The sequence below is a fragment of the Neoarius graeffei genome, chromosome 11, assembly GCF_027579695.1.
Source record: "Neoarius graeffei isolate fNeoGra1 chromosome 11, fNeoGra1.pri, whole genome shotgun sequence".
Lineage (NCBI taxonomy): Eukaryota > Metazoa > Chordata > Actinopteri > Siluriformes > Ariidae > Neoarius > Neoarius graeffei.
Window position 1 is genome coordinate 24850014 of NC_083579.1, and position 26668 is coordinate 24876681.

At 42.1% G+C, this 26668-nt stretch overlaps 1 protein-coding gene across 5 annotated transcripts in view; it reads right to left on the reverse strand.

The window, feature by feature from the left end:
- nid2a (nidogen 2a (osteonidogen)) overlaps positions 1-26668 on the reverse strand; it is a 154559-nt gene that overhangs the window by 104756 nt on the left and 23135 nt on the right. For 3 of the 5 annotated variants that reach the window (XM_060933647.1, XM_060933646.1, XM_060933644.1), the window contains exons 4-10: positions 25280-25433; positions 24085-24259; positions 22962-23473; positions 22190-22339; positions 14241-14486; positions 10309-10509; positions 8918-9145 (exon numbers count right to left, since the gene is read on the reverse strand). In XM_060933647.1, the coding sequence (XP_060789630.1) occupies positions 8918-9145; positions 10309-10509; positions 14241-14486; positions 22190-22339; positions 22962-23473; positions 24085-24259; positions 25280-25433 (1666 nt within the window). Of the gene's footprint in view, positions 1-8917; positions 9146-10308; positions 10510-14240; positions 14487-22189; positions 22340-22961; positions 23474-24084; positions 24327-25279; positions 25434-26668 lie in introns of all 5 variants that reach the window. The other 2 variants (XM_060933645.1, XM_060933648.1) reach the window with 2 other exon arrangements.

The window sequence follows — 26668 nt, forward strand, 5'->3', positions numbered from 1 at the left end:
CAGGGTGGCCAAGAGACAGTATTCCAGGCACATTGCTGACCATTTCAACAACAGCAGAGACACCAGGAACCTGTGGCGGGGGATTCAGACCATCACAGACTACAAGCCCTTGCCGCAGACCTGTGACAACTCCACGTCTCTGCTGAATCAGTTGAACGACTTCTTCGCTTGCTTTGAGGCAGACAACAGCACCACGGCACAGAAGACCCCACCACCTCCCAGCGACCAGGTGTTGATGCTGTCCCCAGACAGGTGTGAGCAGTGGCGATCCTAGAGTGATTTACTCCCCGGGCAAAACCCCCTGCTGGCGCCCCCCCACCCGTCTTGGTTTTTTTTTCGGGGTTTTTTTTTGGGGGGACCTTTTTTTTTTGGGACCGTTTTTTTTTTTCACACCCGCGCTCGTGCCGCCCCCCCCACGTTGGGCTCTGTATTAGCCAACAGAATGTTAACAGCTTTACATGGTTGTTTAAACATTTCTCGTCGTGTGTTGTACGTCGCGGACACGGCCCGTTATAAATTTGCTGTTACCAGAATGGCAATGATCAAGTCGTAATGTATTACTTAAGACTCTGTGTAATGTCATAGTAGTGTAGTACTATGGTAGTAAAGTCTTTTTGATGACTAGTACAATGTTCCGCTGGCGGGATTGTGCATATTATGGGGCTACGACAAGTTAGGCACACACACACACTGATGACGTCACCTGCGCAACTTTGGTATTGGGCTTCCCCATCCAAAATGTTCACACACACCCCCGCCCGTCTTGTTTTTTTTTTCGGGGGGGTTTTTTGGGGGACCTTTTTTTTGGGACCGTTTTTTTTTTCGCACCCGCGCTCGTGCCGCCCCCCCGCGATGCCGCCCCAGGCGGCTGCCCAGTCGGACCGCCCCCAGGACCGCCCCTGGGTGTGAGGAGAGCTCTCAGTACGACAAATGCACGGAAAGCCCGGGGTCCTGATAACATTCCTGGTCGTGTCCTGAGAGACTGTGCCGAGGAGCTTACAGATGTCTTTACAGACATCTGCAACATCTCGTTGAGCCAGGCTGTTGTCCCCACGTGCCTCAAAGCCACCACCATCATCCCGGTCCCGAAGAAGCCGTCTCCCTCCTGCTTCAATGACTACCGCCCTGTCGCACTCACTCCCATCCTCATGAAGTGCTTCGAGCGGCTAGTCATGCAGCATATCAAGTCTGACCTCCCCACCGCCCTGGACCCTTTCCAGTTTGCATATCAGTCCAACTGTTCGACCGATGATGCCATCTCCACTGCCCTCCACTCAGCCCTCACCCACCTGGAGAAAAAAGACTCATATGTCAGAATGCTGTTCATAGACTTTAGCTCAGCATTCAACACAATCATTCCTCAGCAGCTCATTCATAAACTGGACCAGCTGGGACTCAACACCTCCCTGTGCAACTGGCTGCTGGACTTCCTGACGGGGAGACCACAGACTGTACGGGTCGGCAGCAACTCCTCCAGCACCATCACACTGAACACGGGGGCCCCTCAAGGATGTGTGCTAAGCCCCCACCTCTTCACTCTGCTGACCCATGACTGCACACCAACATCCAGCTCAAATCTCTTCATCAAGTTTGTGGATGACACGACTGTGGTGGGTCTCATCAACAATGGCGATGAGACAATCTACAGGAGTGAGGTGAGCCGCTTGGCCATGTGGTGCAAGGACAACAATCTCCGTCTGAACGTGGAGAAGACAAAGGAGATTGTTGTGGACTTCAGGAGAGAGCACACCCAGCATGCTCCACAATCTCTCAACGGTGCTGCAGTGGAGAGGGTGAGCAGCAGCACCAAGTTTCTGGGTGTGCACATCTCTGAAGACCTGTCCTGGAGCAACAACACCGCATCACTGGCCAAAAAAGCCCAACAGCGTCTGTACTTCCTCCACAAACTGAGGAGAGCAAGAGTCCCGGCCCCCATCATGCACACTTTCTACAGAGGCACCATCGAGAACATTCTGACCAGCTGCATCACAGTGTGGTACGGCGCCTGCACCGTGTCCTGCTGCAAGTCTCTGCAGCGCATCGTGAGAGCAGCTGAGAGGATCATTGGTGTCTCTCTCCCTTCTCTAACAAATATTTATAACTCCCGCCTCACCCGCAAAGCCATCAGAATTGCAGGTGACCCCACCCACCCATCTCACAGCCTCTTCAGCCTGCTGCCATCGGGGAGGAGACTGCGGAGTCTCCGGGCCAAAACCAGCAGGCTCAAGAACAGTTTCTTTCACCAGGTGGTCAGGAGGCTCAACTCCCTCCCTGTTCTGCCCCTCCTCCCCCCTCTGCCCCTTGCCACAGATTCTGCTCGCACCCCCCCCGCACCCCCTTCAGCATCTGACATGTCATCCTCACAGTTCCCCCCCCAAACACACACACACACACACACACACACACACACATATACATCTCATCGTTCATTAACACACTGAACTCAGGGACCGCACATCTCACTTTACCTCGCTCATTTGCACTATTCCGCACTACCTCATCTTAACAGCTGCTAGTTTGTTTATATTGCTTATTTCAATGTTTACCTGCTATACCTCAAGTGCCCTTGACTGTTTGTTTATTTGAACCAATTTATGTGTGTGTATATATATATATATATATATATATATATATATATATATATATATATATATATATATATATATATATATATATGTATGTGTATATATATATATATATATGTATGTATATATTAGTGTTTAGTCTACGTCTAGTTAATTTCTAGAGTGTTTATACTGTTTATATTGTCTGAGTGTTTAGTCTTTGTCTAGTTCTTGTCTAGTGTCTAGTGTTTACACTGTTTATATTGTCTGAGTGTCTAGTCTATGTCTAGTTCTTCTTATCTAGTGTTTACACTGTTTATATTGTCTGAGTGTTTAGTCTATGTCTAGTTCTTCTTATCTAGTGTTTATACTGTTTATTTATACTGCTTATATTGTTTGTCTGAGTGTTTAGTCTATGTCTAGTTCCTATCTAGAGTGTTTAAGCTGGTTATATTGTTTGTTTGTTTTTTTCAATTATTCTATTTTTATTTTTATTTATTGCATTGTCTGTTTGCACCGTGGGTCAGAGAGGACTGAAACTTCATCTGTGCTGTATGTCGACCATGTATAGTATATTTGACAATAAAGTTGACTTGACTTAACACTTTTTTTTTTAGATTTTTGTAGAAAGTTGAGGAATGGTTAGAGATAGAACTAACTTATAAATTGTTGTTAAACTAACTTAATATGCCAATTCTTAGAAAAAAAACACAAGCTATGTAAGCATGAAAACACTTTATGGCATGTTGCAGTAGGAAAATAATTAACGACAGCTTGGTGCAGTGAAGCAAAGCTGAGTTAGTTACTACACTGAAGTTGATTATTTTCCTCACAGCTTGCCAATGATTACATTTTTTTAAAAACTTATTAACGAACATGTTGGTAGCTACATTTAATGGTGTGTAACATCTGCAAAACAGCTGTTTCCTGTTATCTATTGTTATAATTATACTGTCCTGCTCTAAATAGTTGTTCCTTCACTATCCTTTTTCCCAACCTGCTATCTTTCCTCATCTATACTGAAGAGTTTCTGACACTGAGAAAACAGCTTCACCTCTTACTCTTACAAAGCCCTGACACTGGAGACTCCTTCCAAAAATGGCAAATAAACATTCTTTCCTTGTCAAAATGTTCATCCTATCAATTATTACCCATTTCTTGAGATGTGACCATATGACATGCAGCACAAAAAAACATGAGTTGCCCTAAACTGAATCGGAGATAAGACCATTTCAGTGAACAATGTTATAGCCTTATAAGGAGATGAGATTTCATGCTTGGGTTGATTTATCACCAGATGGGGCTTGCAGAGAGATAGCAAGCTCACACCACACATGCAGACCCATTAAAAACCTGTATGCTTTACAAGACCCCGATTCCTAGGACTGTGTCAGGAGTTCTTTGGCTACATCAGGTGGCTTGGGGCAGTGAACCCTGGCTGTGAGAGAAACTCATGCCAGCTTCCCCATGCATGCAAGAGATAAGGGTTCCTCCCTTCTGCTTCTGTCAGTGAGTTAATAAAGGAACCATTTCAGATATGAGCACACGCTAAAGGACAGAGCAAAGGAATCAGGCTTGAATATTACAGTAGACTACTTAGAAGAGCTTTGTGCTCGGTTTGGCTTGGAAAGATGATGCAATGAACAAAAACTCTTGAGAAAACTAAGAACTTCAAAGTTAAAAGTGGTCTCTGTAACAAAATCTGAGGTTTTAACTACATATAATAAAGACCTAGATAGATGGTGTCATGCACCATATTGGTTCCCTATCCTGGGAACATTTGGAGTGAGGCAGGAATACACCTTGTATGGAATGCCACACACACACACACACACACACACACACACACACACACACACACAAGTCAAGCACTTATTCAAAACCTAGGGGCAATTTAGCATAGGCAATTCACCCTTCTGGAATGTTTTGGGACGTGGACAACTCAAAGGAAACCTACACACACACAGGTAGTACGTGAACAGAAAGTCCACACAGACAGTAACCTGAGCTCAGGATTGAACAGGAAACCTGGAGTGAAGCGGAAACGCTAGCTGCTGCACAACTGGGCCTCTCCCAGACATCATTTATAAATGTACAATACGAAACCAAGTGTATTATGGGCTTGCAAGCTAAGACTTTTTAAACAGATATACTTTACAGTAAGAAGAATGACGAACAAAAACCATGCTTGATTCTTGCACGTATCTTTATGGTGTTAAAAAATGAGAAAACTCAATGTGAGTGTATGGGGGACATTTACAGGGAAATTTAAAGCTATACTGCATATGAGATGATCTGCTGATGATGTGCTAGAGAAACTACATGACCTTGGCCTGCTGCGAGGAACAGGCCTCCAGTCCTCAGCCTCACCTGAGGCTGGTGACATGGGGAGGAGTCATCGGAAGTGGTGTGTGAGGAGGTGGAAACGTGGCAAATGTGGGGTTGTCCGTGCTAGGCTAACAACTAACCCTAGCCAGCCGGCTCTACTATCCATTCTACTCTCCAATGTCTGCTCCCTGGAAAATAAAATAAACTATATCCAACTTCAGCGGACTACCCAGTATGAGTTAAGAGTCTGCTGTGTCCTTGTTTTCATGGAGACGTGGCTCAGTGACCAAGTTCTGGACACCACCATTCAGCTGGCTAGCTTTGTTCTGAGCTGACAGAAATGCAGCTCTATGCAGTAAGACTCACGGAGGTGGCTTGTGTATTTATATCAACACAGAATGGTGCAGGAATTCAGTGCTAGTCTCTGGTTATTACTCATCGCTAGTAGAGTTTGTGACTGCTAAATGTAGACTGTTTTATTTACCATGGGAATTCACTTCTGTATTCATAACTGGAGTTTACATTCTCCCCGGCGCTAATGCTAAGGAAGCGTTCTGTGTACTGTACGGTACTATCAGCAAAATGCAGAATGCACACCCAGATGGACTGTTTATTGTTCCTGGAGATTTCAACCATGCAAACCTCAGGTCAGTGCTCCCTAAATTCCATCAGTATGTGGACTTTGCAATGAGAGGGGGCGAAGACGCTGAATCTTGTTTATACAAACATTCCCAGCACATACCGGGCAGAGCCCCGCCCCCACCTTGGCTACTCAGACCAGGTGAGAATGCTTAGATCAGAATGCTAATTCCAGCATACAGACCGCTCAGCAGATGCTCCCAATTGGTTCTAAGGCAGGTGAAAACCTGGCCAGAAGGAGCCATATCTGCTCTCCAGAACTGTCTTGAGAGAACTGACTGGGACATGTTTAGGGAGGCTGCAACCAAAAGCGACTGCGCTAACTTAGAGGAGTACACAGCATCAGTGACCAGCTACATCAACAAGTGCATTGATGATGTTACTGTCTCTAAGACCATCACCACTCGCCCCAACCAGAAGCCGTGGATTACTGCAGAGATGCATGCACTACTGAGGATCCGAGATGCTGCCTCCAGAGCAGGTGACAGAGTGGCCCTAAGAGTAGTGAGGGCCAAACTGTCTTGGGCCATCAGAGCAGCAAAGCGTGCACATGCCCTGAGAATCCACAGCTACTTCCAGGACAGCAGCAACACACAGTGCATGTGGCAGGGCATCCAGGCCATCATGAACTACAGGACAACAACACCTGCCTGGAATGATGCCTCCCTTCCAGATGCACTGAACAGCTTCTATGCACGGTTTGAGGTGCAGAATGGCATGGCAGAAAGGAAGACCATCCCTCCTCCCAGCGACCAAGTGCTGTGTCTGACCACAGCACTTGGGATAGATTAGGGACAAAATTAGCTCATGTTTTAAGTCGTTCAAATTCTGTAAAGCTGCTTTGCGACAATGTTTATTGTTAAAAGTGCTATACAAATAAACTTGACTTGACACAGCTGACGTGAGGAAAACTCTATGGAGAGTCAACCCATGGAAGGCTGCTGGACCAGACAACATCCCCGGTAAAGTGCTCAGAGGATGTGCGTACCAGCTGGCAGATGTTCTCACTGACATCTTCAACATCTCCCTGAGCAACGCATTGTTCCAAAGTGCTTCAAGACCACTACCATCATCCCTGTGCCAAAGAAGTCTTCAGTGTCTTGCCTCAATGACTACTGTCCTGTTGCACTCAAATCCATCATTATGAAGTGCTTCGAGAGGCTCATTATGAGGCACATAAAGACCCTGCTGCCTCCCTCACTGGACCCCCTGCAGTTTGTGTATTGCTGTAACCAGTCCACAGATGAGACCATAGCCACCACCCTTCATTTGGCCCTTAGCCACCTGGACAAGAAGGATACATATGTACAAATGCTGTTCATAGACTTCAGTTCAGCATTCAACACAATCATCCCTCAGCAGCTAATTGGAAAGCTGAGCTTGCTGGGCCTGAACACCTCCCTCTGCAACTGGATTCTGGACTTCCTGACTGAGAGACCGCAGTCAGTCTGGATTGGGATCAAAACTTCCAGCATCACCATACTAAGCACTGGGGCCCCCCAGGGCTGTGTGCTCAGTCCACTGCTGTTCACTCTGCTGTTCACTGTGCAGCAAGGCACAGTTCGAATCACATCATCAAGTATGCTGATGACATGACTGTGGTGGGGCTCATCAGTGAGAACAATGAGTTGGCATACAGAGAGGAGGTAAAGGTGCTGCTTTGCGACAATGTTTATTGTTAAAAGCGCTATACAAATAAACTTGACTTGAAATGGCTATCGGACTGGTCTGGAGTCAACAACCTGTCTCTGAACGTGGACAAAACAAGAGAGATGGTTTTTGACTCCAGAAGAACACGAAGTGACCATGCTCCACTGTACATCGATGGCTCACTCGTAAAGAACATCAAGAGCACCAAATTCCTTGATGTTCATCTGGCAGAGAACCTCAACTGGTCCCTCAACACCAGCTCCATAACCAAGAAAGCCCAGCAAACGAAGGCTGAGGAAAACCCATTTCCTATCACCCATCCTCACAATATTCTACAGAGGGACTATTGAGAACATTCTGAGCAGCTGCATCATGATCTGCTTTGGAAATTGCACTGTCTTGGATCGCAAGACCCTACAGCAGATAGTGTGGTCAGCTGACAAGATCATTGGAGTCTCTCTTCCCCCCATCACGGACATTTACACCACACGCTGCATCCGGAAAGCGAATAGCATTGTGGCCGCCCCCATACACCCCTCATTCAATCTCTTGACCCTCTTGCCATTTGGAAAAAGGTACCGAAGCATTCAGGTTTTCAAAGCCAGACTCTGTAACAGCTTCTTTCCACATGCCATCAGACTTCTCAACTCTGTGGGACTGGACTGATACTCACTGACTGCTGAACACACTGCTCACACTGCAATCTTTACACAGTGAACAATAATGCACAATTGCTCTACAGTGTTTACAATGTCTTTCACACACAACGTTTACATTTTTTTCACCTTTTCATATACTACCTCAATATGCACACTCAAATCTGCACTTTATGTTGTTTGTGTAGTTTATTGTCCATAATGTTTGCACTCATTACACTCTTGCACTTTATGTTGTATTGTAGATTGTAGTCCTGTGATGTTTAATGTAGCACCATGGTCTTGGAAAAACGTTTCGTTTTAACGTTTTAACAAACATATACCAACTGTATATGTTTGAAATGACAAATAAAAGAGCCTTGACCTTGATGTGAATGTGTGAGTATGAGTGTGTGTATATTTTTGTGGGGTGGGGTGGGGTGAGGTAGGGTGAGGGGTATGGGGAAAATCCTTCACAAGGCTATGTTATGGCATTTTTTTTTCAATAGGAATCTCTAAAAACTACACTGATTATGTTTCTCTTTTGCATACATCTCAATCACAAGAAAGCATTTTAAAATCTGGTTAACCCTAAAAAGTGGGTTAACTTGATTTTAAAATACTTTCTTGTGATTGAAAACAAAGGGAGAAATTTAATCACATTTAACAATTTCATTCTTTCGTTTCTTCAAGCAGTTGATTAGGTTTACTTGCATTTCGACATACAGCATGTAACTATCCAACAACTTAATCAAACTAACATTTTCTGTGTGAGGAATCACACACCTTTATTTAGACTGACTGTTTTTACCACCATGTTTGTTAACTGGCTTCTTACCCAACATGATATTTGCAGGACGATAGCCAAGGCAAGAATAAAATAAACATTTCTACATAACTTTGGTGAAATGTGTTTACAGTTTTTTATACTTGAGGTAGGTGTTACAGGCAGGAGACCCAATTTTGACCAAAGCTAGAATTTTCATTTTTTAATATACACAAAAATGTCTTCTTGTTGTACAACACTAAGCCAAAAAAACTTTTTTTTTTGCTTCGATACTTACTCCCAAGCCCTAACAGGAGTAGTTTTCTCAAGCTTACCTCCGACATGGCCGATCTTGTTAGTGATGGCGTATCTGAGAACGTGCTCTTCTCTGATGTACATGGCAAAGATGCGCTCAACGTTGAGCTGCAGTGTCTCAGCTTCAGCATGTGGTGTGTGTCTGCAGTCCCTGTACGTGATGTTCTGTCTCAGCTGGTAGGTGAATTTTTCCGCTCCACTCTGCGTGGACACGATTGTAAACTCCCTTACCGAGTTGGATGTGATCACTACAGGCAGATAACAGAGACAGCGGATTACTCCATATACCCATAATCTGTGAGTGGTCAACCCAAAAGCACACTTCCTCTACATGACTTTTGATGACCTGACTTGGAAGCAGGCTGATGCAAAAAGAGCCGGGTTTGAACTTTAATAACATCCTCGAGCTGTACATCAGCATGAAAAAGAGTTCGTGCTTTGGGGCTCATCACAATGAGACACAGCTTCCTCTGAAAGGAAGTTGGGAGGGCCATGTTTTTATAGATGGACCACTCTCTGACCCCTTGATCCCTGTCTCCACTAACTAAGGACTACGTTGTAGGATGCCATGTGATATAGCAAGACATCCAACACATGTTTGTGTTGTATCTTCCATGTAAATGCGTCATAAAATATGAGATATTTTAAAAAGGAGCATCATAAAACAATTATTCGGAAAGCTGCACTTTGGAAAATCTAACTTAGTGTTAAACAGGTAAGTGTTATTTATTGCATCATAAAATATTACAGTCACTCTTGTCCTAGTATGCAAATGAGCTCTCTAGCAACAATGAATTAAAGTACATAAGACAAGTGTTTTTGCATTTTGTACAACACATGAATTCTCATAATAATAATAATAATAATAATAATAATAATAATATGTGGCTTAAAATAGAAATATGTTGCTATTTAACAAAAGAAACTGTACAATAATTGATATGGCGAAGGTTTCTGTAAGGAGATGCTTATTTAACATTTTTGGAAGGAGTCTCCAGTGTCAAAGCAAAAATTGTCATTTTAATTTTTGCACCAAGGGAAAGTCTTCAGGACTGACAGTGATATATTTTGTCTCATTAACTACAAGTGAAAGCAAAGAAATAACTTTTTTATAGCTGATATAATTTAAGTACTTGTTTTGGATGTTCCACATCATTAAATGTAACCATAAACAGAAAAATTATGATGCTTCGTTCCTGAATGAATGAATGAATAAATAAATAATCAATCATTGCTAAATTGTTGTAGTATACCAGCAATAAAGAAACACTTATGGATGTGCTGTTCTAGGAAAATAATCAACCTCTGGGTAGTACCAGTAACTCCATTTCATGTTGGACCACACCACACCAACACGAAAATAATTATTTTCCATGAAAGTGAGGAAATATTTGCAAGTGGGAGATCTTACATGATGGGTAATACTGATAGGTCTCTAAAAAAGGCTCCATCTGAATGCTGGCACCAGGAGGCACAAATGGCACACTGCCCTCCAGATGAGTTTCCACGTTCAGGTAGTTCTGGCTGTCCAACCCCCTGGCAGTCTGAACGATGATGAGTCGCTGGTTGCCGGGGTAAAAGGTCACATCAGCACGGTGAATAAATTCAGCACCTGAGGCACAAAAAACCCAAAACCTTTAATTCAACATATGTTGTTTTTACACTTTGGACTTCCCTACGCAGTCGTGTTTATCACTAAATCACAAAACATTCTCTCTCTTTTTTTTTTTTTAACTGTAACTTAATTTTGACGTTGCATAATCAGACCTAGATGTGGGTCACAACCCTTGTAACAGTTCTTGATAAGAACTTGGGTGATTTCAGAGCCAGGTTTTTATTCTTTTTTTCCTGACTTGAATTAAGCTGAGAGGTAGAGTGTGTCTTAATCAAACCTTGACTATCAGCCCTCAGGAGGAAGGTCTCTGGAGAAACCCCAGCTGTGAGGCACTCAGTTTATATTAGTGTGAGAGAAAATGCTCTACTTTAAGTGAGTCCCAGCGGGAGAGCAAATGTTAAACAAACACACAGCACAATAAACCTGGCAATGAGCAGCAGGGTTTCCTCACTGGTGTTTAGGGGTGGAACAGTATGATAAGTGTATAAGGTAACAGCACAGTTCATAGTACTGACTTAAAGCATTACATGGGTGAAAATATTAAGTTAAAAAAACCCCACTGTATTTAATGATTTGTTTAGGAGAAACTTTTTTAACAGATTTGTTAAGCGAGTCATCTGCAGCCTTGAGTAGTTAATCCAAACAACACTGATGTACATTTTTCTCTAATATTCTGCTCTTTAAAAAGTATCCTGTTTTTAAAAAACTTAGTAGCTTATAAAATCTTAGCTCCTAATCATAATCTTTTGGGACTTCTTTGTCTATACCGAGAACCTGGATCCTGCAAGACATAACAAAATAAAGAAGTTGCTAGAGTGGGCATATTTTACTTTCATGAAGCGGGAAGAAATGGCATGTCCATTAACTTGGAGCATACTGGATGCAAATGATCAGAAGTTCACTGCAAAAAAACTGAAAACTAAATTTGAGGAGAAAAATTACTTAATGCTAGTGAAATTATCTTGCTGCATGGACAGATATTTTTATCTGGTAAGACATCTTAGAATAAGTTGGTTGCAATCTAGAACTAAGTTTAATAATCTCAGAATTGGTGTCTTGTATTCTTCTAATAGGAAATGCTAGATCGTTTCAGCTATTTTCAAGATATTTTCACTTAAGATATCATTTTTTGCAGTGCAACTCTACACTGTAACATTGTTACAACCCCGATTCCAAAAAAGTTGGGACAAAGTCTCATCTCATCTCATCTCATTATCTCTAGCCGCTTTATCCTTCTACAGGGTCGCAGGCAAGCTGGAGCCTATCCCAGCTGACTACGGGCGAAAGGCGGGGTACACCCTGGACAAGTCGCCAGGTCATCACAGGGCTGACACATAGACACAGACAACCATTCACACTCACATTCACACCTACGGTCAATTTAGAGCCACCAGTTAACCTAACCTGCATGTCTTTGGACTGTGGGGGAAACCGGAGCACCCGGAGGAAACCCACGCGGACACGGGGAGAACATGCAAACTCCTTGGGACAAAGTACAAATTGTAAATAAAAACGGAATGCAATAATTTACAAATCTCAAAAACTGATATTGTATTCACAATAGAACATAGACAACAAATGTCGAAAGTGAGACATTTTGAAATTTCATGCCAAATATTGGCTCATAAGAGGCTGGAAAAGTTAAAGGTACAAAAAAGGAACAGCTGGAGGACCAAATTGCAACTCATTAGGTCAATTGGCAATAGGTCATTAACATGACTGGGTATAAAAAGAGCATCTTGGAGTGGCAGCGGCTCTCAGAAGTAAAGATGGGAAGAGGATCACCAATCCCCCTAATTCTGCGCTGACAAATAGTGGAGCAATATCAGAAAGGAGTTCGACAGTGTAAAATTGCAAAGAGTTTGAACATATCATCATCTACAGTGCATAATATCATCAAAAGATTCAGGGAATCTGGAAGAATCTCTGTGCGTAAGGGTCAAGGCCGGAAAACCATACTGGGTGCCCGTGATCTTCGGGCCCTTAGACAGCACTGCATCACATACAGGCATGCTTCTGTATTGGAAATCACAAAATGGGCTCAGGAATATTTCCAGAGAACACAATTCACCGTGCCATTTGCCGTTGCCAGCTAAAACTCTATAGTTCAAAGAAGAAGCCGTATCTAAACATGATCCAGAAGCGCAGACGTCTTCTCTGGGCCAAGGCTCATTTAAAATGGACTGTGGCAAAGTGGAAAACTGTTCTGTGGTCAGACGAATCAAAATTTGAAGTTCTTTATGGAAATCAGGGACGCCGTGTCATTCGGACTAAAGAGGAGAAGGACGACCCAAGTTGTTATCAGCACTCAGTTCAGAAGCCTGCATCTCTGATGGTATGGGGTTGCATTAGTGCGCGTGGCATGGGCAGCTTACACATCTGGAAAGACACCATCAATGCTGAAAGGTATATCCAGGTTCTAGAGCAGGGGTGTCCAAACTGATCCATAAAGGGCCGTGTGGCTGCAGGTTTTCATTCCAGCCATGCAGCAGCACACCTGACTTGGCTCAATCAATCAACTGAACTGTCTTCACACAGTCAAATACTTGCAGCCACACCCACCCTTGATTAAAGGGTGGGGTGTGTCAGTTGATTGAATAAGCCAAATCAGGTGTGCTGCTGCATGGCTGGAATGAAAACCTGCAGCCACACGGCCCTTTATGGATCAGTTTGGAAACCCCTGTTCTAGAGCAACATATGCTCCCATCCAGATGACGTCTCTTTCAGGGAAGACCTTGCATTTTCCAACATGACAATGCCAAACCACATACTGCATCAATTACAGCATCATGGCTGCGTAGAAGAAGGGTCCGGGTACTGAACTGGCCAGCCTGCAGTCCAGATCTTTCACCCACAGAAAACATTTGGTGCATCATAAAACGGAAGATACGACAAAAAAGACCTAAGACAGTTGAGCAACTAGAATCCTACATTAGACAAGAATGGGTTAACATTCCTATCCCTAAACTTGAGCAACTTGTCTCCTCAGTCCCCAGACGTTTAGACTGTTGTAAAGAGAAAAGGGGATGTCTCACAGTGGTAAACATGGCCTTGTCCCAACTTTTTTGAGATGTGTTGTTGTCATGAAATTTAAAATCACCTAATTTTTCTCTTTAAATGATACATTTTCTCAGTTTAAACATTTAATATATGTCATCTATGTTCTATTCTGAATAAAATATGGAATTTTGAAACTTCCACATCATTGCATTCCGTTTTTATTTACAATTTGTACTTTGTCCCAACTTTTTTGGAATTGGGGTTGTAGTTTGAACCCCTTCCTATTCATACCATCATATTATATTGATTCATTATATGGCCAGCAGTTTGTAGACACCTGACCATCACCCATATGTGCTTGTTGAACATCCCATGATTTAGAACCACCTTTACTGTAATAATAAGCTCCACTCTTCTGGGAAGGCTTTCCACTAGATTTTAGATCATTCAGCTCCAAGAGCATTAGTGAGGTCAGGCACTGATGTTAGGTGACGAGATCTGGGGTTCAGTTTAGAACCCCAGTCCTGTGCAGGACACGCAGGTTCTTCCACTCTAACCTTGGTAAACCATGTCTTCACTTTGGACCTCGCTTTGTGTACAGGGGCATTGTCAGCTTGGAATAGGCTTCTTAGTTCCAATGATTGGGGAAAGCCCACATATAGGTGTAATGGTCAGGTCTCCACAAACGTTTTGGTTATGTAGCATATTTACTCACATTTTCTCCTTACCAGTGATGTTGAAGCCATTATGGCTGTTGGGAAGCTTGAGGGCAAAGAGCCACCCGAAAAGGCCACCGATGGGTGTGACAGGCATTAATGCCCAACCCAAAGGCTCTGGGACTTCGCTGATGGCCGTGTATGCTCGACCATCGCCTACTACGATGTAAGCATGGAGGTCGATGCTGTCCAGTCCTACTGGTGTCGCACCCACAGAAACCATCCCATTGACCTTTCCATTGACACGTTGAGGAGCACCTGTAAAAAACAAGAAGAAGAAGAAGAAGACTATTCTGGTACTGAAGGTCCTCCAGGTCATTCTGAATGTCTAGAAGCAAATTTTGAAGAAAATTTTATCCAAGTGTTTTTGTTTTTTTCTTGAATAACTTATCTGTTATGTATTATGGCAACGTTTCTCTCCTACAAAGAGCCCTTTGGTATGAGAAAACGTTTTCTACAAACATAAAATTAATGAGTGGTGAACAACTGTGTCTGACCAGAAAGAGTGGCAGGTTTGTTTGGTGACAAAACTGCGCTGTAGCCACTTTTCCTCTCCACGACCAACCCACACACTCCCAAAGAGCACACAAAGCTCCTTCTGTACACACGCACATCCCACAGCTAAGTAAGATTTTCCCCACCAGATATGTCATTCAGCAAAGCACAAATATTTTCTGAGTGGGGATCGAGCTTGTTTTCAAACTTGTGCTTTTGGTACAGTGGTGCTTGAAAGTTTGTGAACCCTTTAGAATTTTTTATATTTCTGCATAAATATGACCTAAAACATCATTAGATTTTCACACAAGTCTGAAAAGTAGATAAAGAGAACCCAGTTAAACAAATGCGACAAAAAATATTATATTGGTCATTTATTTATTGAGGAAAATGATCCAATATTACATATCTGTGAGTGGCAAAAGTATGTCAGGGTTGCCGCGGGGTTGTAAAAGGTAGTGAAAGGTAGTAAATGAAATTAGACCAAATTAAGGCTTGTAAAACGTAGTAAAAAGTAATAAACGTCATCTGACCAGGTAGTAAATTTTTTAACCTCCATAATGTGTCTAAAATACGTTTTTCAATTTGTGTAATTCACGTGCAAGCCTATCTCCTTGAATTAATAAACTAGCGTGAATTTATTTGTATGTTGCGAGTAGGACCTGAATGACGTCACTATCATAGCGTTACTTCAGATATGGGCAAATGCAAGTTTTCAGACCTCTGGCTGGAGGAAGCTACGTTTAAAGACTGGCTTAGGCCAGTAGTTGGCAACAGCCGAGAGGCTTATTGCAACGTCTGTAAGAAAGCTATAAATATTACGTGGATGGGGGTGAAGGCGGTGAAATCACACATGGAATCGAATAGCCATCAAACAAGGATGCGGGGACGAAACGTGCAGCTACCGCTGTCTCTGTTTTGCGTTGGCACTACGGCTACATCTATGTCCTCGACCTCCACTGCTCCCTCAACCTCCACCGCTACCTCAACCTCGCCTGCTCCCACCACCAGTAACGTTAATCCCACCAACAGCATTCAGCCGCTCTGCACTACCACCGCTACACTGCAGGCCGAGGTGCTATGGTGTTTAGATTTAGCAACGAAACACCACTCGTTCAAGTCGAATGATGGCATAGGAGAGCTGTTTGGCAAGATGTTCCCGGATTCCCAAATCGCCAAATCGTTCGCTTTGGCTAAGGACAAGACCGGCTACATGATCAAATTTGGCATTGCCCCGTATTTTAAGAGGCAACTGGTTGAGGCCATAAATCATGCCGGCCCTTACGTCCTTATGTTTGATGAGAGTCTAAATGAATCGTCAAAGAAAAAACAAATGGACATACACATTCGTTTTTTGGAGGATGGGTGTGTTCGGTCGAGATATTTTGGTTCACAATTCCTGGGACATGGAAGAGCTGACGATCTGTTGCAGCACATCAAAGTAAGTTTATTTTCCTGTACTATTGGTTAGGGAGACATTGTTTGCATTTGAACATTTTCATGGATTTTTATCATTTTATTTATTTAGCCTTCTGTTGAATTTCTGTGACATAATATTGGAAAATGTAGCCTATAATTAAAAAAATTGTAGCCTAACTGCTTAATCTGAAGGTTGATCATTGCTCTGGATTTTGAATAGTGAAATTTGGCAAAGCAGTCCTTGGCATGGGCCTATACTATCCATTACTGTCAAAGTATTCCAGCACCTGTTTTAATGTTTATGTTTGCCTGTTGTTCCTGTTGTTAATTACTTAGGTTTATTCTCTCTCTCTCTCTCTCTCTCTCTCTCTCTCTCGGCCAGTTTTAGTGTCCAGTATTGAAGTTTAAGTTTAGTTATTTGTTCCCAAGTTATTTATTTTTTAATGAAATACTGTTTTTACAGTATAAAATTGCATTTTATTATTAAGTTTCTTCCCCTTTAAATACCCTGATTTTGCAATTTGCACATTATTTCAAAGTCCAATGTGTAGCTGTTCATTCTAAAGGTCCAGTCTGTCTTCTAATTGTTATGCAATTATTACTTTGTGACTTATTGAGTAAAACCTATGGACTAATTCCTGGTCTGACATCTTGATTAATCCTACTCCTATAGCAGAGATCACTCTTACTTAAATGTATCTCACTCGCTTTCCCCAACACACATGCACAGTCACATACACCTACAAAGCCTCTTTCTCTCGCTCTTTGGTTCTATGTTCTGTTTGTCCCTCTTTCTCCCACTCTCTATTTGGCGAGTTGTGTCCAGTGTTGAAATTATTAAATTGTGAGGAAATATTTTAGTAATTAATTTTGGAAGCATATTTCTTTACTTTACCCGTCACTTTACTTTACACTATGCTGCTACAGTTTGACGTCGTGTTGGTAGTAAAAAATATTGTGGAGGTAGTGAAAAAGGTATTAAAAAGGTAGTAAATGCAACTTAAGAATCTCTGTATAAACCCTGTATGTGAACTTCTAGGATTAGCAGTTAATTTGATGGTGAAATTCGAGTCAGGTGTTTTCAATCAATGGGATGACAATCAGGTGTGAGTGGGCACCCTGTTTTATTTAAAGAACAGGGATCTATCAAAGTCTGATCTTCACACCTGTTTGTGGAAGTGTATCATGGCACGAACAAAGGAGATTTCTGAGGACCTCAGAAAAAGCATTGTTGATACTCATCAGGCTATAAAAGGTTACAAAACCATCTCTAAAGAGTTTCGACTCCATCAATCCACAGTCAGACAGACTGTGTACAAATGGAGGAAATTCAAGACCATTGTTACCCTCCTCAGGAGTGGTGGACCAACAAAGATCACTCCAAGAGCAAGGCATGTAATAGTCGGCGAGGTCACAAAGGACCCCAGGGTGACTTCTAACCAACTGAAGGCCTCTCTCACGTTGGCTAATGTTAATGTTCATGAGTCCATCATCAGGAGAACATTGAACAACAATGGTGTGCATGGCAGGGTTGCAAGGAGAAAGCCACGGCTCTCCAAAAAGAACATTGTTGCTCGTCTGCAGTTTGCTAAAGATCACGTGGACAAGCCAGAAGGCTATTGGAAAAATGTTTTGTGGACGGATGAGACCAAAATAGAATTTTTTGGTTTAAATGAGAAGCATTATGTTTGGAGAAAGGAAAACAATGCATTCCAGCATAAGAACCTTATCCCATTTGTGAAACATGGTGGTGGTAGTATCATGGTTTGGGCCTGTTTTGCTGCATCTGGGCCAGGACGGCTTGCCATCATTGATGGAACAATGAATTCTGAATTATACCAGCAAATTCTAAAGAAAAATATCAGGACATCTGTCCATGAACTGAATCACAAGAGAAGGTACAGTTAGGTCCATAAATATTTGGACTGAGACAACATTTTTCTAATTTTGGTTCTGTACATTACCACAATGAATTTTGAACAAAACAATTCAGATGCAATTGAAGTTCAGACTTTCAGCTTTAATTCAGTGGGTTGAACAAAATGATTGCATAAAAATGTGAGGAACTAAAGCATTTTTTAAACACAATCCCTTCATTTCAGGGGTTCAAAAGTAATTGGACAAATTAAATAATTGTAAATAAAATGTTCATTTCTCATACTTGGTTGAAAACCCTTTGTTGGCAATGACTGCCTGAAGTCTTGAACTCATGGACATCACCAGACGCTGTGTTTCCTCCTTTTTAATGCTCTGCCAGGCCTTTACTGCAGCAGTTTTCGGTTGCTGTTTGTTTGTGGGCCTTTCTGTCTGAAGTTTAGTCTTTAACAAGTGAAATGCATGCTCAATTGGGTTTAGATCAGGTGACTGACTTGGCCATTCAAGAATATTCCACTTCTTTGCTTTAATAAACTCCTGGGTTGCTTTGGCTTTATGTTCTGGGTCATTGTCCATCTGTATTATGAAACGCCGACCGATCAGTTTGGCTGCATTTGAGCACAGAGTATGTCTCTGAATACCTCAGAATTCATCCGGCTGCTTCTGTCCTGTGTCACATCATCAATAAACACTAGTGACCCAGTGCCACTGGCAGCCATGCATGCCCAAGCCATCATACTGCCTCCGCCGTGTTTTACAGATGATGTGGTATGCTTTGGATCATGAGCTGTACCATACCTTCGCCATACTTTTTTCTTTCCATCATTCTGGTAGAGGTTGATCTTGGTTTCATCTGTCCAAAGAATGTTCTTCCAGAACTGTGCTGGCTTGTTTAGATGTTTTTTAGCAAAGTCCAATCTAGCCTTTTTATTCTTGAGGCTTATGAGTGGCTTGCACCATGCAGTGAACACTCTGTATTTACTTTCATGTAGTCTTCTCTTTATGGTAGATTTGGATACTGATACGCCTACCTCCTGAAGAGTGTTGTTCACTTGGTTGGCTATTGTGAAGGGATTTCTCTTCACCATGGAAATTATTCTGCGATCATCCACCACTGTTGACTTCTGTTGGTGTCCAGGTCTTTTTGCATTGATGAGTTCACCAGTGCTTTCTTTCTTTCTCAGGATGTACCAAACTAGATTTTGCCACTCCTAATATTGTAGCAATTTCTCGGATGGGTTTTTTTCTGTTTTCGCAGCTTAAGGATGGCTTGTTTCACCTGCATGGAGAGCTCCTTTGACCGCATGTTTTCTTCACAGCAAAATCTTCCAAATGCAAGCACCACACCTCAAATCAACTCCAGGCCTTTTATCTGCTTAATTGAGAATGACATAATGAAGGAATTGCCCACACCTGCCCATGAAATAGCCTTTGAGTCAATTGTCCAATTACTTTTGGTCCCTTTAAAAACAGGGTGGCACATGTTAAGGAGCGGAAACTCCTAAACCCTTCATCCAATTTTAATGTGGATACCCTCAAATGAAAGCTGAAAGTCTGGACTTTATGTCCATGTCCATTATATAACTATAACTTGAATATGTTTCAGTAAACAGGTAAAAAAAAAAACAAAATTTGTGTCAGTGTCCAAATATATATGGACCTAACTGTAGGTCATGCAGCAAGACGACGACCCTAAACATACAAGTCGTTCTACTAAAGAATGGTTAAAGAAGAATAAAGTTAATGTTTTGGAATGGCCAAGTCAAAGTCCTGACCTTAATCCAGTCAAAATGTTGTGGAACGACCTGAAGCGAGCAGTTCATGTGAAGAAACCCACCAACATCCCAGAGTTGAAGCTGTTCTGTACGGAGGAATGAGCTAAAATTCCTCCAAGCCGGTGTGCAGGACTGATCAACAGTTACCGGAAATGTTTAGTTGCAGTTATTGCTGCACAAGGGGGTCACACCAGATACTGAAAGCAAACGTTCACATACTTTTGCCACTGACAGATATGTAATATTGGATCATTTTCCTCAATAAATAAATGACCAAGTATAATATTTTTGTCTCATTTGTTTAACTGGGTTCTCTTTATCTACTTTTAGGACTTGTGAAAATCTGATTATGTTTTAGGTCATATTTATGCAGAAATATAGAAAATTCTAAAGGGTTCACAAACTTTCAAGCACCTCTGTATATGATCATTATAGGAAGATAACCTTCTTACAGGTTTAATACAGTGGCTCAAGAAGAATGGTTTTCAAGCTGAATGAGTCACAGGGAAATTTTAGTTATGTTCTGAAAATCCAATAGACTCATTTGACATTAAACCTCCAAAAAATGTCTCATGGCCCCAAGTACCACCTGGAAACAAAGTGACATTGTGTGATGGGGCTGTTACCTGGCTGGATCTGTCAGGAGTCACTGAAAAGGATCTGTCTATGGTGGAACTAAAATTTGACTGAATAAATGCTTGAAAACTCAGAAATAGACAAGGATTCATTTTCACATTAATAATAATAATAATAGCCACATGAAAAATGCAGCTGGTAAATATCTTTATTACCTGAAAATCTTTACTTTCTCAACTACTGAAACACCGAGGACGAGCCTGGCACAAGAATGTGAAGCAGCTGCAGTTTTTCATCCAAACAAATGAATATTTTTTCCAATTTCAAACTGGCCTTTTCTACCCAAACCCAAGTTAGCCATTTTTCACCCATACCCAAGCTGACTTTTTATTTAAACAAAGTCTTTTTCATTTGGCTTTTGTACAAAAACAAACCTAAGTCACATTTTTAATCTAAACCCAACTCATTCTTTTACAAACACAGACTCAAATTGGCCAAAGGTTCATGCCAATTTTCATGCCATTTTCATTCCAATGTCAGTCATATTTTCCTTTTTTTAATGCAAATCCAAGCAATTTTTTGATACCCAGACCTTTTCACCAAATCCAAGACCTTAAATAATATTTGTCATTTCTACAAAGAAAGAAGTTTATTTATGAAGTACCTTTGTGTAACTGATGGCTGTGAATGATAGTAAAATAAGGCTTTGTGCCAAGAGCTGTTGATATAACTGAAATTAACTGTTATTAGTATTAATATGGGGGTGATTATAGAAAATCGTGCATGCTGATTGGTCGAGAGATTCGGACTATTTCTCGATAATCAGCTCGAGTGACTCGGCAAAATGGCTGCCAATTGCTTTGTCACCATAAGTGAGGAAGAATTATAAATTATGAAAGAAAATGCTTTTTAGTCCTAAAAGCACTAAAGATGATACAAAGTGACACCAGTCTGCGCTGCACTGTTATTATATTTACATGCCACATTTGAAGTTTGAAATTAATAATTTTTTAGTACGATTTTTAAAAAAATAATCACTTACGGGCGAAAGGCAGGGTACACCCTGGACAAGTCGCCAGGTCATCACAGGGCTGACACATAGACACAGACAACCATTCACACTCACATTCACACCTACGGTTAATTTAGAGTCACCAGTTAACCTAACCTGCATGTCTTTGGACTGTGGTGGAAACCGGAGCACCCGGAGAAAACCCACGCGGATAGGCTCCAGCTTGCCTGCGACCCTGTAGAACAGGATAAAGCGGCTAGAGATAATGAATGAATAATGAATAATCACCTATGTAGTTATACTAAAACAATTATCCACCTCACGCTCAGTGAATATTGGTGAATAATAACCTTATTCACTGATATTCACTTGACCTTCAGCGAATAATTGTTAAATATGTTACAGGCCTGTGTTTTGTTATAACATGGCCTTGACTTTCTCTGATCCTTCTAAGACGAGACAAGGGAATTACTGAGTGTATTTTTTGCAACGGAAAATACACTCCCTCAAACAAACCCAAATCAGCCAAACCCAATTTGTTATTCACGCAAACATTCCAAACATAACTTCTTTTCTTTTTTCTTTACCCAAACCAAATCAGCTTTTTTTAAAAACCAAAACCCAAATTACATGTCTTTACCTAAACCCAAATCTTTCTTTTTACCCAAAACGAAGTTGTCCTATTTACTGAAATCCAAGCCATGTTTATATATATATATATATATATATATATATATATATATATATATATATATATATATTTTTTTTTTTTTTTTAAACCAAATCCCAACTGGTTTTTCCAAACTCACCATCAGGAAGGCATTGGCGTCCATTTCCATAGAAACCAGCATTGCAGTGGCAACAGTAGCCTGATTTGTATTCGGTGCAGTAAGCGTTCTGGCTGCAGGTGTGCTGAAAACGATCACACGTCTCCTTGTTTTCAGTGGAATAATGAATCACTGAAGAACGAGTGAAGAAATATTGATAAACAGAGTGAGATATAGAAGAGAGAGAATATCATATTTAAACATGTGAACACAAATGATAAAGTAAGCCATTACACATGAGTCTAAGTAGCTCAATAATCATATGCTTGGCACCCAAATTTACTTGAGTACCAATTCGATGTCCAATGACCTGCCGATGAAAACAGATGTTGCCGACACCTGAGTGTTGTTAAGGAAAAGACATCTGTCATGCAGAAGAGAGATGAGAAACACTCCTGTTATCTGCTCCTGCTGCAAACAATGATTTAGAGAGGAGCTGCTGGCCCCAGGCCAAATATAAGGCTCACGTCATATTGGACATCTGGATGTGTGTTTTGATGCAGTTGTTTGGGGTCACAGCTCACATTTGCTCAGCCGGTTCTTATCACACTTGGACCAACACTTTCAAGTACCTACCCTGCTGAAGCTTCAGGAGAACATCTAAAAGCTGTGAGACTGACACATTTTGTGCAGGTTGTGCACCGGCTTTCAGTGAGTTTTTCTGACTTTCTGAGGTGTATTTACAAGAATGAAGGAGAGAAGGAATGAAAAGAAGAAGAAGAACATAATTGCTTTTTCACAGTTTCAGCCTCACCTCCAGAGTCAAAGTGGACATCTTCTTCGATGTTCACCACTTGACCCTCAGGGCGGACGGGATATGCTTCCAGAAGAGTGTGCACTGGAACCGGATGCATAGACTCAACGATTTCCTCTGGAGGACCATTTGTAGGAGCAATGTGGTCAGTCTGAGAGTCAGTCTGAGAGTCAGTGACATCCTCTTCATAGGGGTCATCTGGGGAGAGATTTGAGTCAACTTCCTGGTTCAGACCATTCAACAGAGAGGCATCGTGGCCTAGCTGAGGGAATTCTGTGACATCTGGATCCTGGAAGTCTGGATCAATGTTGTATTCTGGCTCTTCATCGAAAGACTTGTCTATCTCGTACTCTCCTGCAGGGTACTCAGGGGTGGTTTGGAACACAACTGCTTGCTTCCTAGGGACTGCGGTGGGTAAATGGCCTGAAGCTGCTGCTGGAATTACGTTGTCAAAAGTGTATGCATTTCCAATGTGGAAGAGCCAAACGCCAGGCACACCAGTGTTACCTGTCCTGAAGGGAGATGATCAAACAGTATTATATAAGAGAAATGGAAACTAAAGAAAGAAAGAAAGAAAGAAAGAAAGAAAGAAAGAAAGAAAGAAAGAAAGAAAGAAAGCACAACTTTATTCATCACACACTTGTGAAATTTCCTCTCTGCATTTAACCCATCTGAAGCAGTGAACACACACATGCACACACATGTGAGCAATGAGCACACACACATACCCAGAGCAGTGGGCAGCCATGCTAACAGCGCTCGGGGAGCAATTGGGAGTTGGGTGCCTTGCTCAAGGGCACCCCAGCCCAAGGCCGTCCCATATTAACCTAACCGCATGTCTTTGAACTGTGGGGGAAACCGGAACATCCGGAGAAAACCCACGCAGACACAGGGAGAACATGCAAACTCCACACAGAAAGGCCCTTGCCGGCCGCAAACCCAGAACCTTCTTACTGTGAGGCGACTGTGCTAACCACTACACCACCATGCTGCCACTATGCAATCCATCAGGCATCAAGAGTTTTTTGGGGGAAGAAAACAAATTTCAAGTAATTACATTATTTTGGTTAATGGGACATCCATTGCTATGGTTCAAGGTATATTGAAGGCTTATTTTGCTTACTGGTACAAGTTCTTGACAGACTGCTCATTGCTGGTGACACTGAAGTAAGGTCCCTCAGTGCGTGTGAAGATAAAATACGAGATTTCTCCCCTGGTGAAGCCGACCCGTGCAGGCAGCTCAATCTCCACATTGAACATCTCTTTAGGACGCGTTCCAAAGAACTGCAGTCCATCCTCTGGGTAAAAGAAGAGAGCGTAGGTGTTCATCTCATCGTAAGCCACCACCGCCTGGAATGTGTTAACCTGATAAGGAGAGGAAGAAGATCGGCATCAGTCTATAATTCAAATGTAAATGTTAGGGCCTTATCTCATCCTCAGGGTGAGCTGAGTTTGCTTGAGGAACAAAAGCTCTGTCACAGCTTGTGTTTATCAAAGGGCTAATGAACAGTTCACACAACAGCACATTTCAATGAGTACCACAGAGTTTATCCAGACTGTAAACGTTCTTTTCTTTTATTACTTGTTTACGGTAGTTTCAAAGCAATCCCACTAAGACCTTGGGCCAGGACTAAGTCCATATTTGGTCTTTTCTCCAAGTTAACATTTTTTTTGGTCTGGTAACTCAGCAAATGTGTCCCCTCTGGTTTCCTGTCCTCATTTTCCTCTGCTCTGCTTTTTCACACCATCCTAAAAAAAAAAAAACAGTTTAGACCTCTGTTTGAAGTGTCTTGTCTTGGCCAGCCCTGTCTACATGTCCTTTTCAAGATCATGCCATTAAATTCACTGAAAGCCAAGATCAGAGACCTGAGTCCATCCTGACCCATGGCTACAGATGGCTTTCAGTGACCACCCACTACTTCCAGAGTAATTTTCAAGTAAACTTGCTAAAAAAAAAAGCCAAGAGTATTGTTTTAACATGGATTCAACATCCTCTCTTTGACTTGCACCCCCTGCCTTCTTTGTTTCTCTCACACATGTTGGTATGGGATCTGTGTGAAACACCTCACACCCTTCACCTCCATTATCCCCATCACAAAAGAACCTGCATAGACCCCCCACAACTGCTCCATATGGTTTTGAAAGAGCTCCAGGCTACCTAATTCCATAGCGTACACCTCTCCATCCCCTGAAAAAAAAAGCCCCAACCCTCAGTCCCGAATCCTTAATTACAAGACCAAACTGCCTCCAAGCTCTGCAGGAACACACCCATAAACAAGATTGTTTAAATATGTTATTGTAAATAATTAGGCACCCACTTGTGGCAAGACTGAGACATGCCCAGGATGATACCACAGGGAGGGCACAGTGCCGTAATTGGAAGACAGAACGCTCGACCGGCTTGATGTGAACTTCTCCAGCTTGTTTGTTCAAGGAATAACACCTCCATATGGCTTCCCACTTCCATCTCCTCTGCGACAGACATGAGACAGAGGTTCGGGGGCCGGAAACTGCAGCTACAATAAAGAGAATTGAGTCCCAAAAGAAAACACAAGGGACCGTCTAGGTTTGCCACCCCCACACCCCTATAAAGTGCATCCCAAAAGCTTGAGTAAACTCTCAGCAAAGTGGACACCCGGTTAATTAACTGGAGGATGTGATTTCTTTAAACATGCCTCAGAGAGCTTATACTATAATCCATTGTTGAGCAGCAAGCAAACAGTGTCAGTGATTGTAAACAGATCAGAGGGAGCCTCAAAGAACAGTAGGACAGTCGGCTTCATAGCAAACTCAAACAACAGCATTCTGACCTGTTTGTGTCTCAAGAGATGACTGTGCTTGGCGTATGTTAAACAGATTTATTTACAGACACAAAGTTGTCTGCAGATGTGATGGATTACACGCTATTACTGTCTGGTATAGCGTACGTTCTCAAGTCAACAAGCTGTCCGGATCAACTGAGTAATCATTCAAGCTCTGTTTATGTGCTGTCTAAAGCTTCCATATATACACATCAGAGGAATAGCCAGGTTGTTATCTGCACCAGTAAATAACCAAAGAAAATGTTTAATCTGCAGCGCAGCTGTTTCGTCCTCTTGGCCTGGAGGTGAGAGTTAAACAGCATGGATAACAGAATAACCCATTCAATCCAACATGCTGGAGAGATACACTGTCTTTCCATGTTTCTTATGGTTTCTCACTATCCAAAGATGAAATCAATATTTATACACTGGCTGCAAGACTTCAACATATGAACTGTTGCCAAATGCATTCACTCTTGAGCAACGAAGAACATTCTGATGCAGACCGTGAGCGCTTCTTCTTCTTCTTGTGGCTGTTCCCGTTAGGGGTCGGCACAGCGGATAATGTCCCTCCAGCTCCTCCTGTCCTCTGCATCTTTTTCTGTAGCACCAATCATCCTCATGTCCTTCACCACATCCATAAATCTCATTGGTCTTCCTCTTTTCCTTCTACCTGGCAACTCCATCACCAGCATTCTTTTCCCAGTATACCCTGGATCTTTCCAGGGTATATTTCTCAGTTCTCAACAGTTTTCAACAGTTTCACGCAAGTAAAGAGCTGATAATCCCTAGCTATTAGAGACAGAGAAAGAGTACGCACAAGTCATCATACCCTCTTCTTTCCCACCACTTTTTCTTGTGAGCTGCACAAGGAAATTAGAGGCTGTAGGGATTTTGGGACAGATT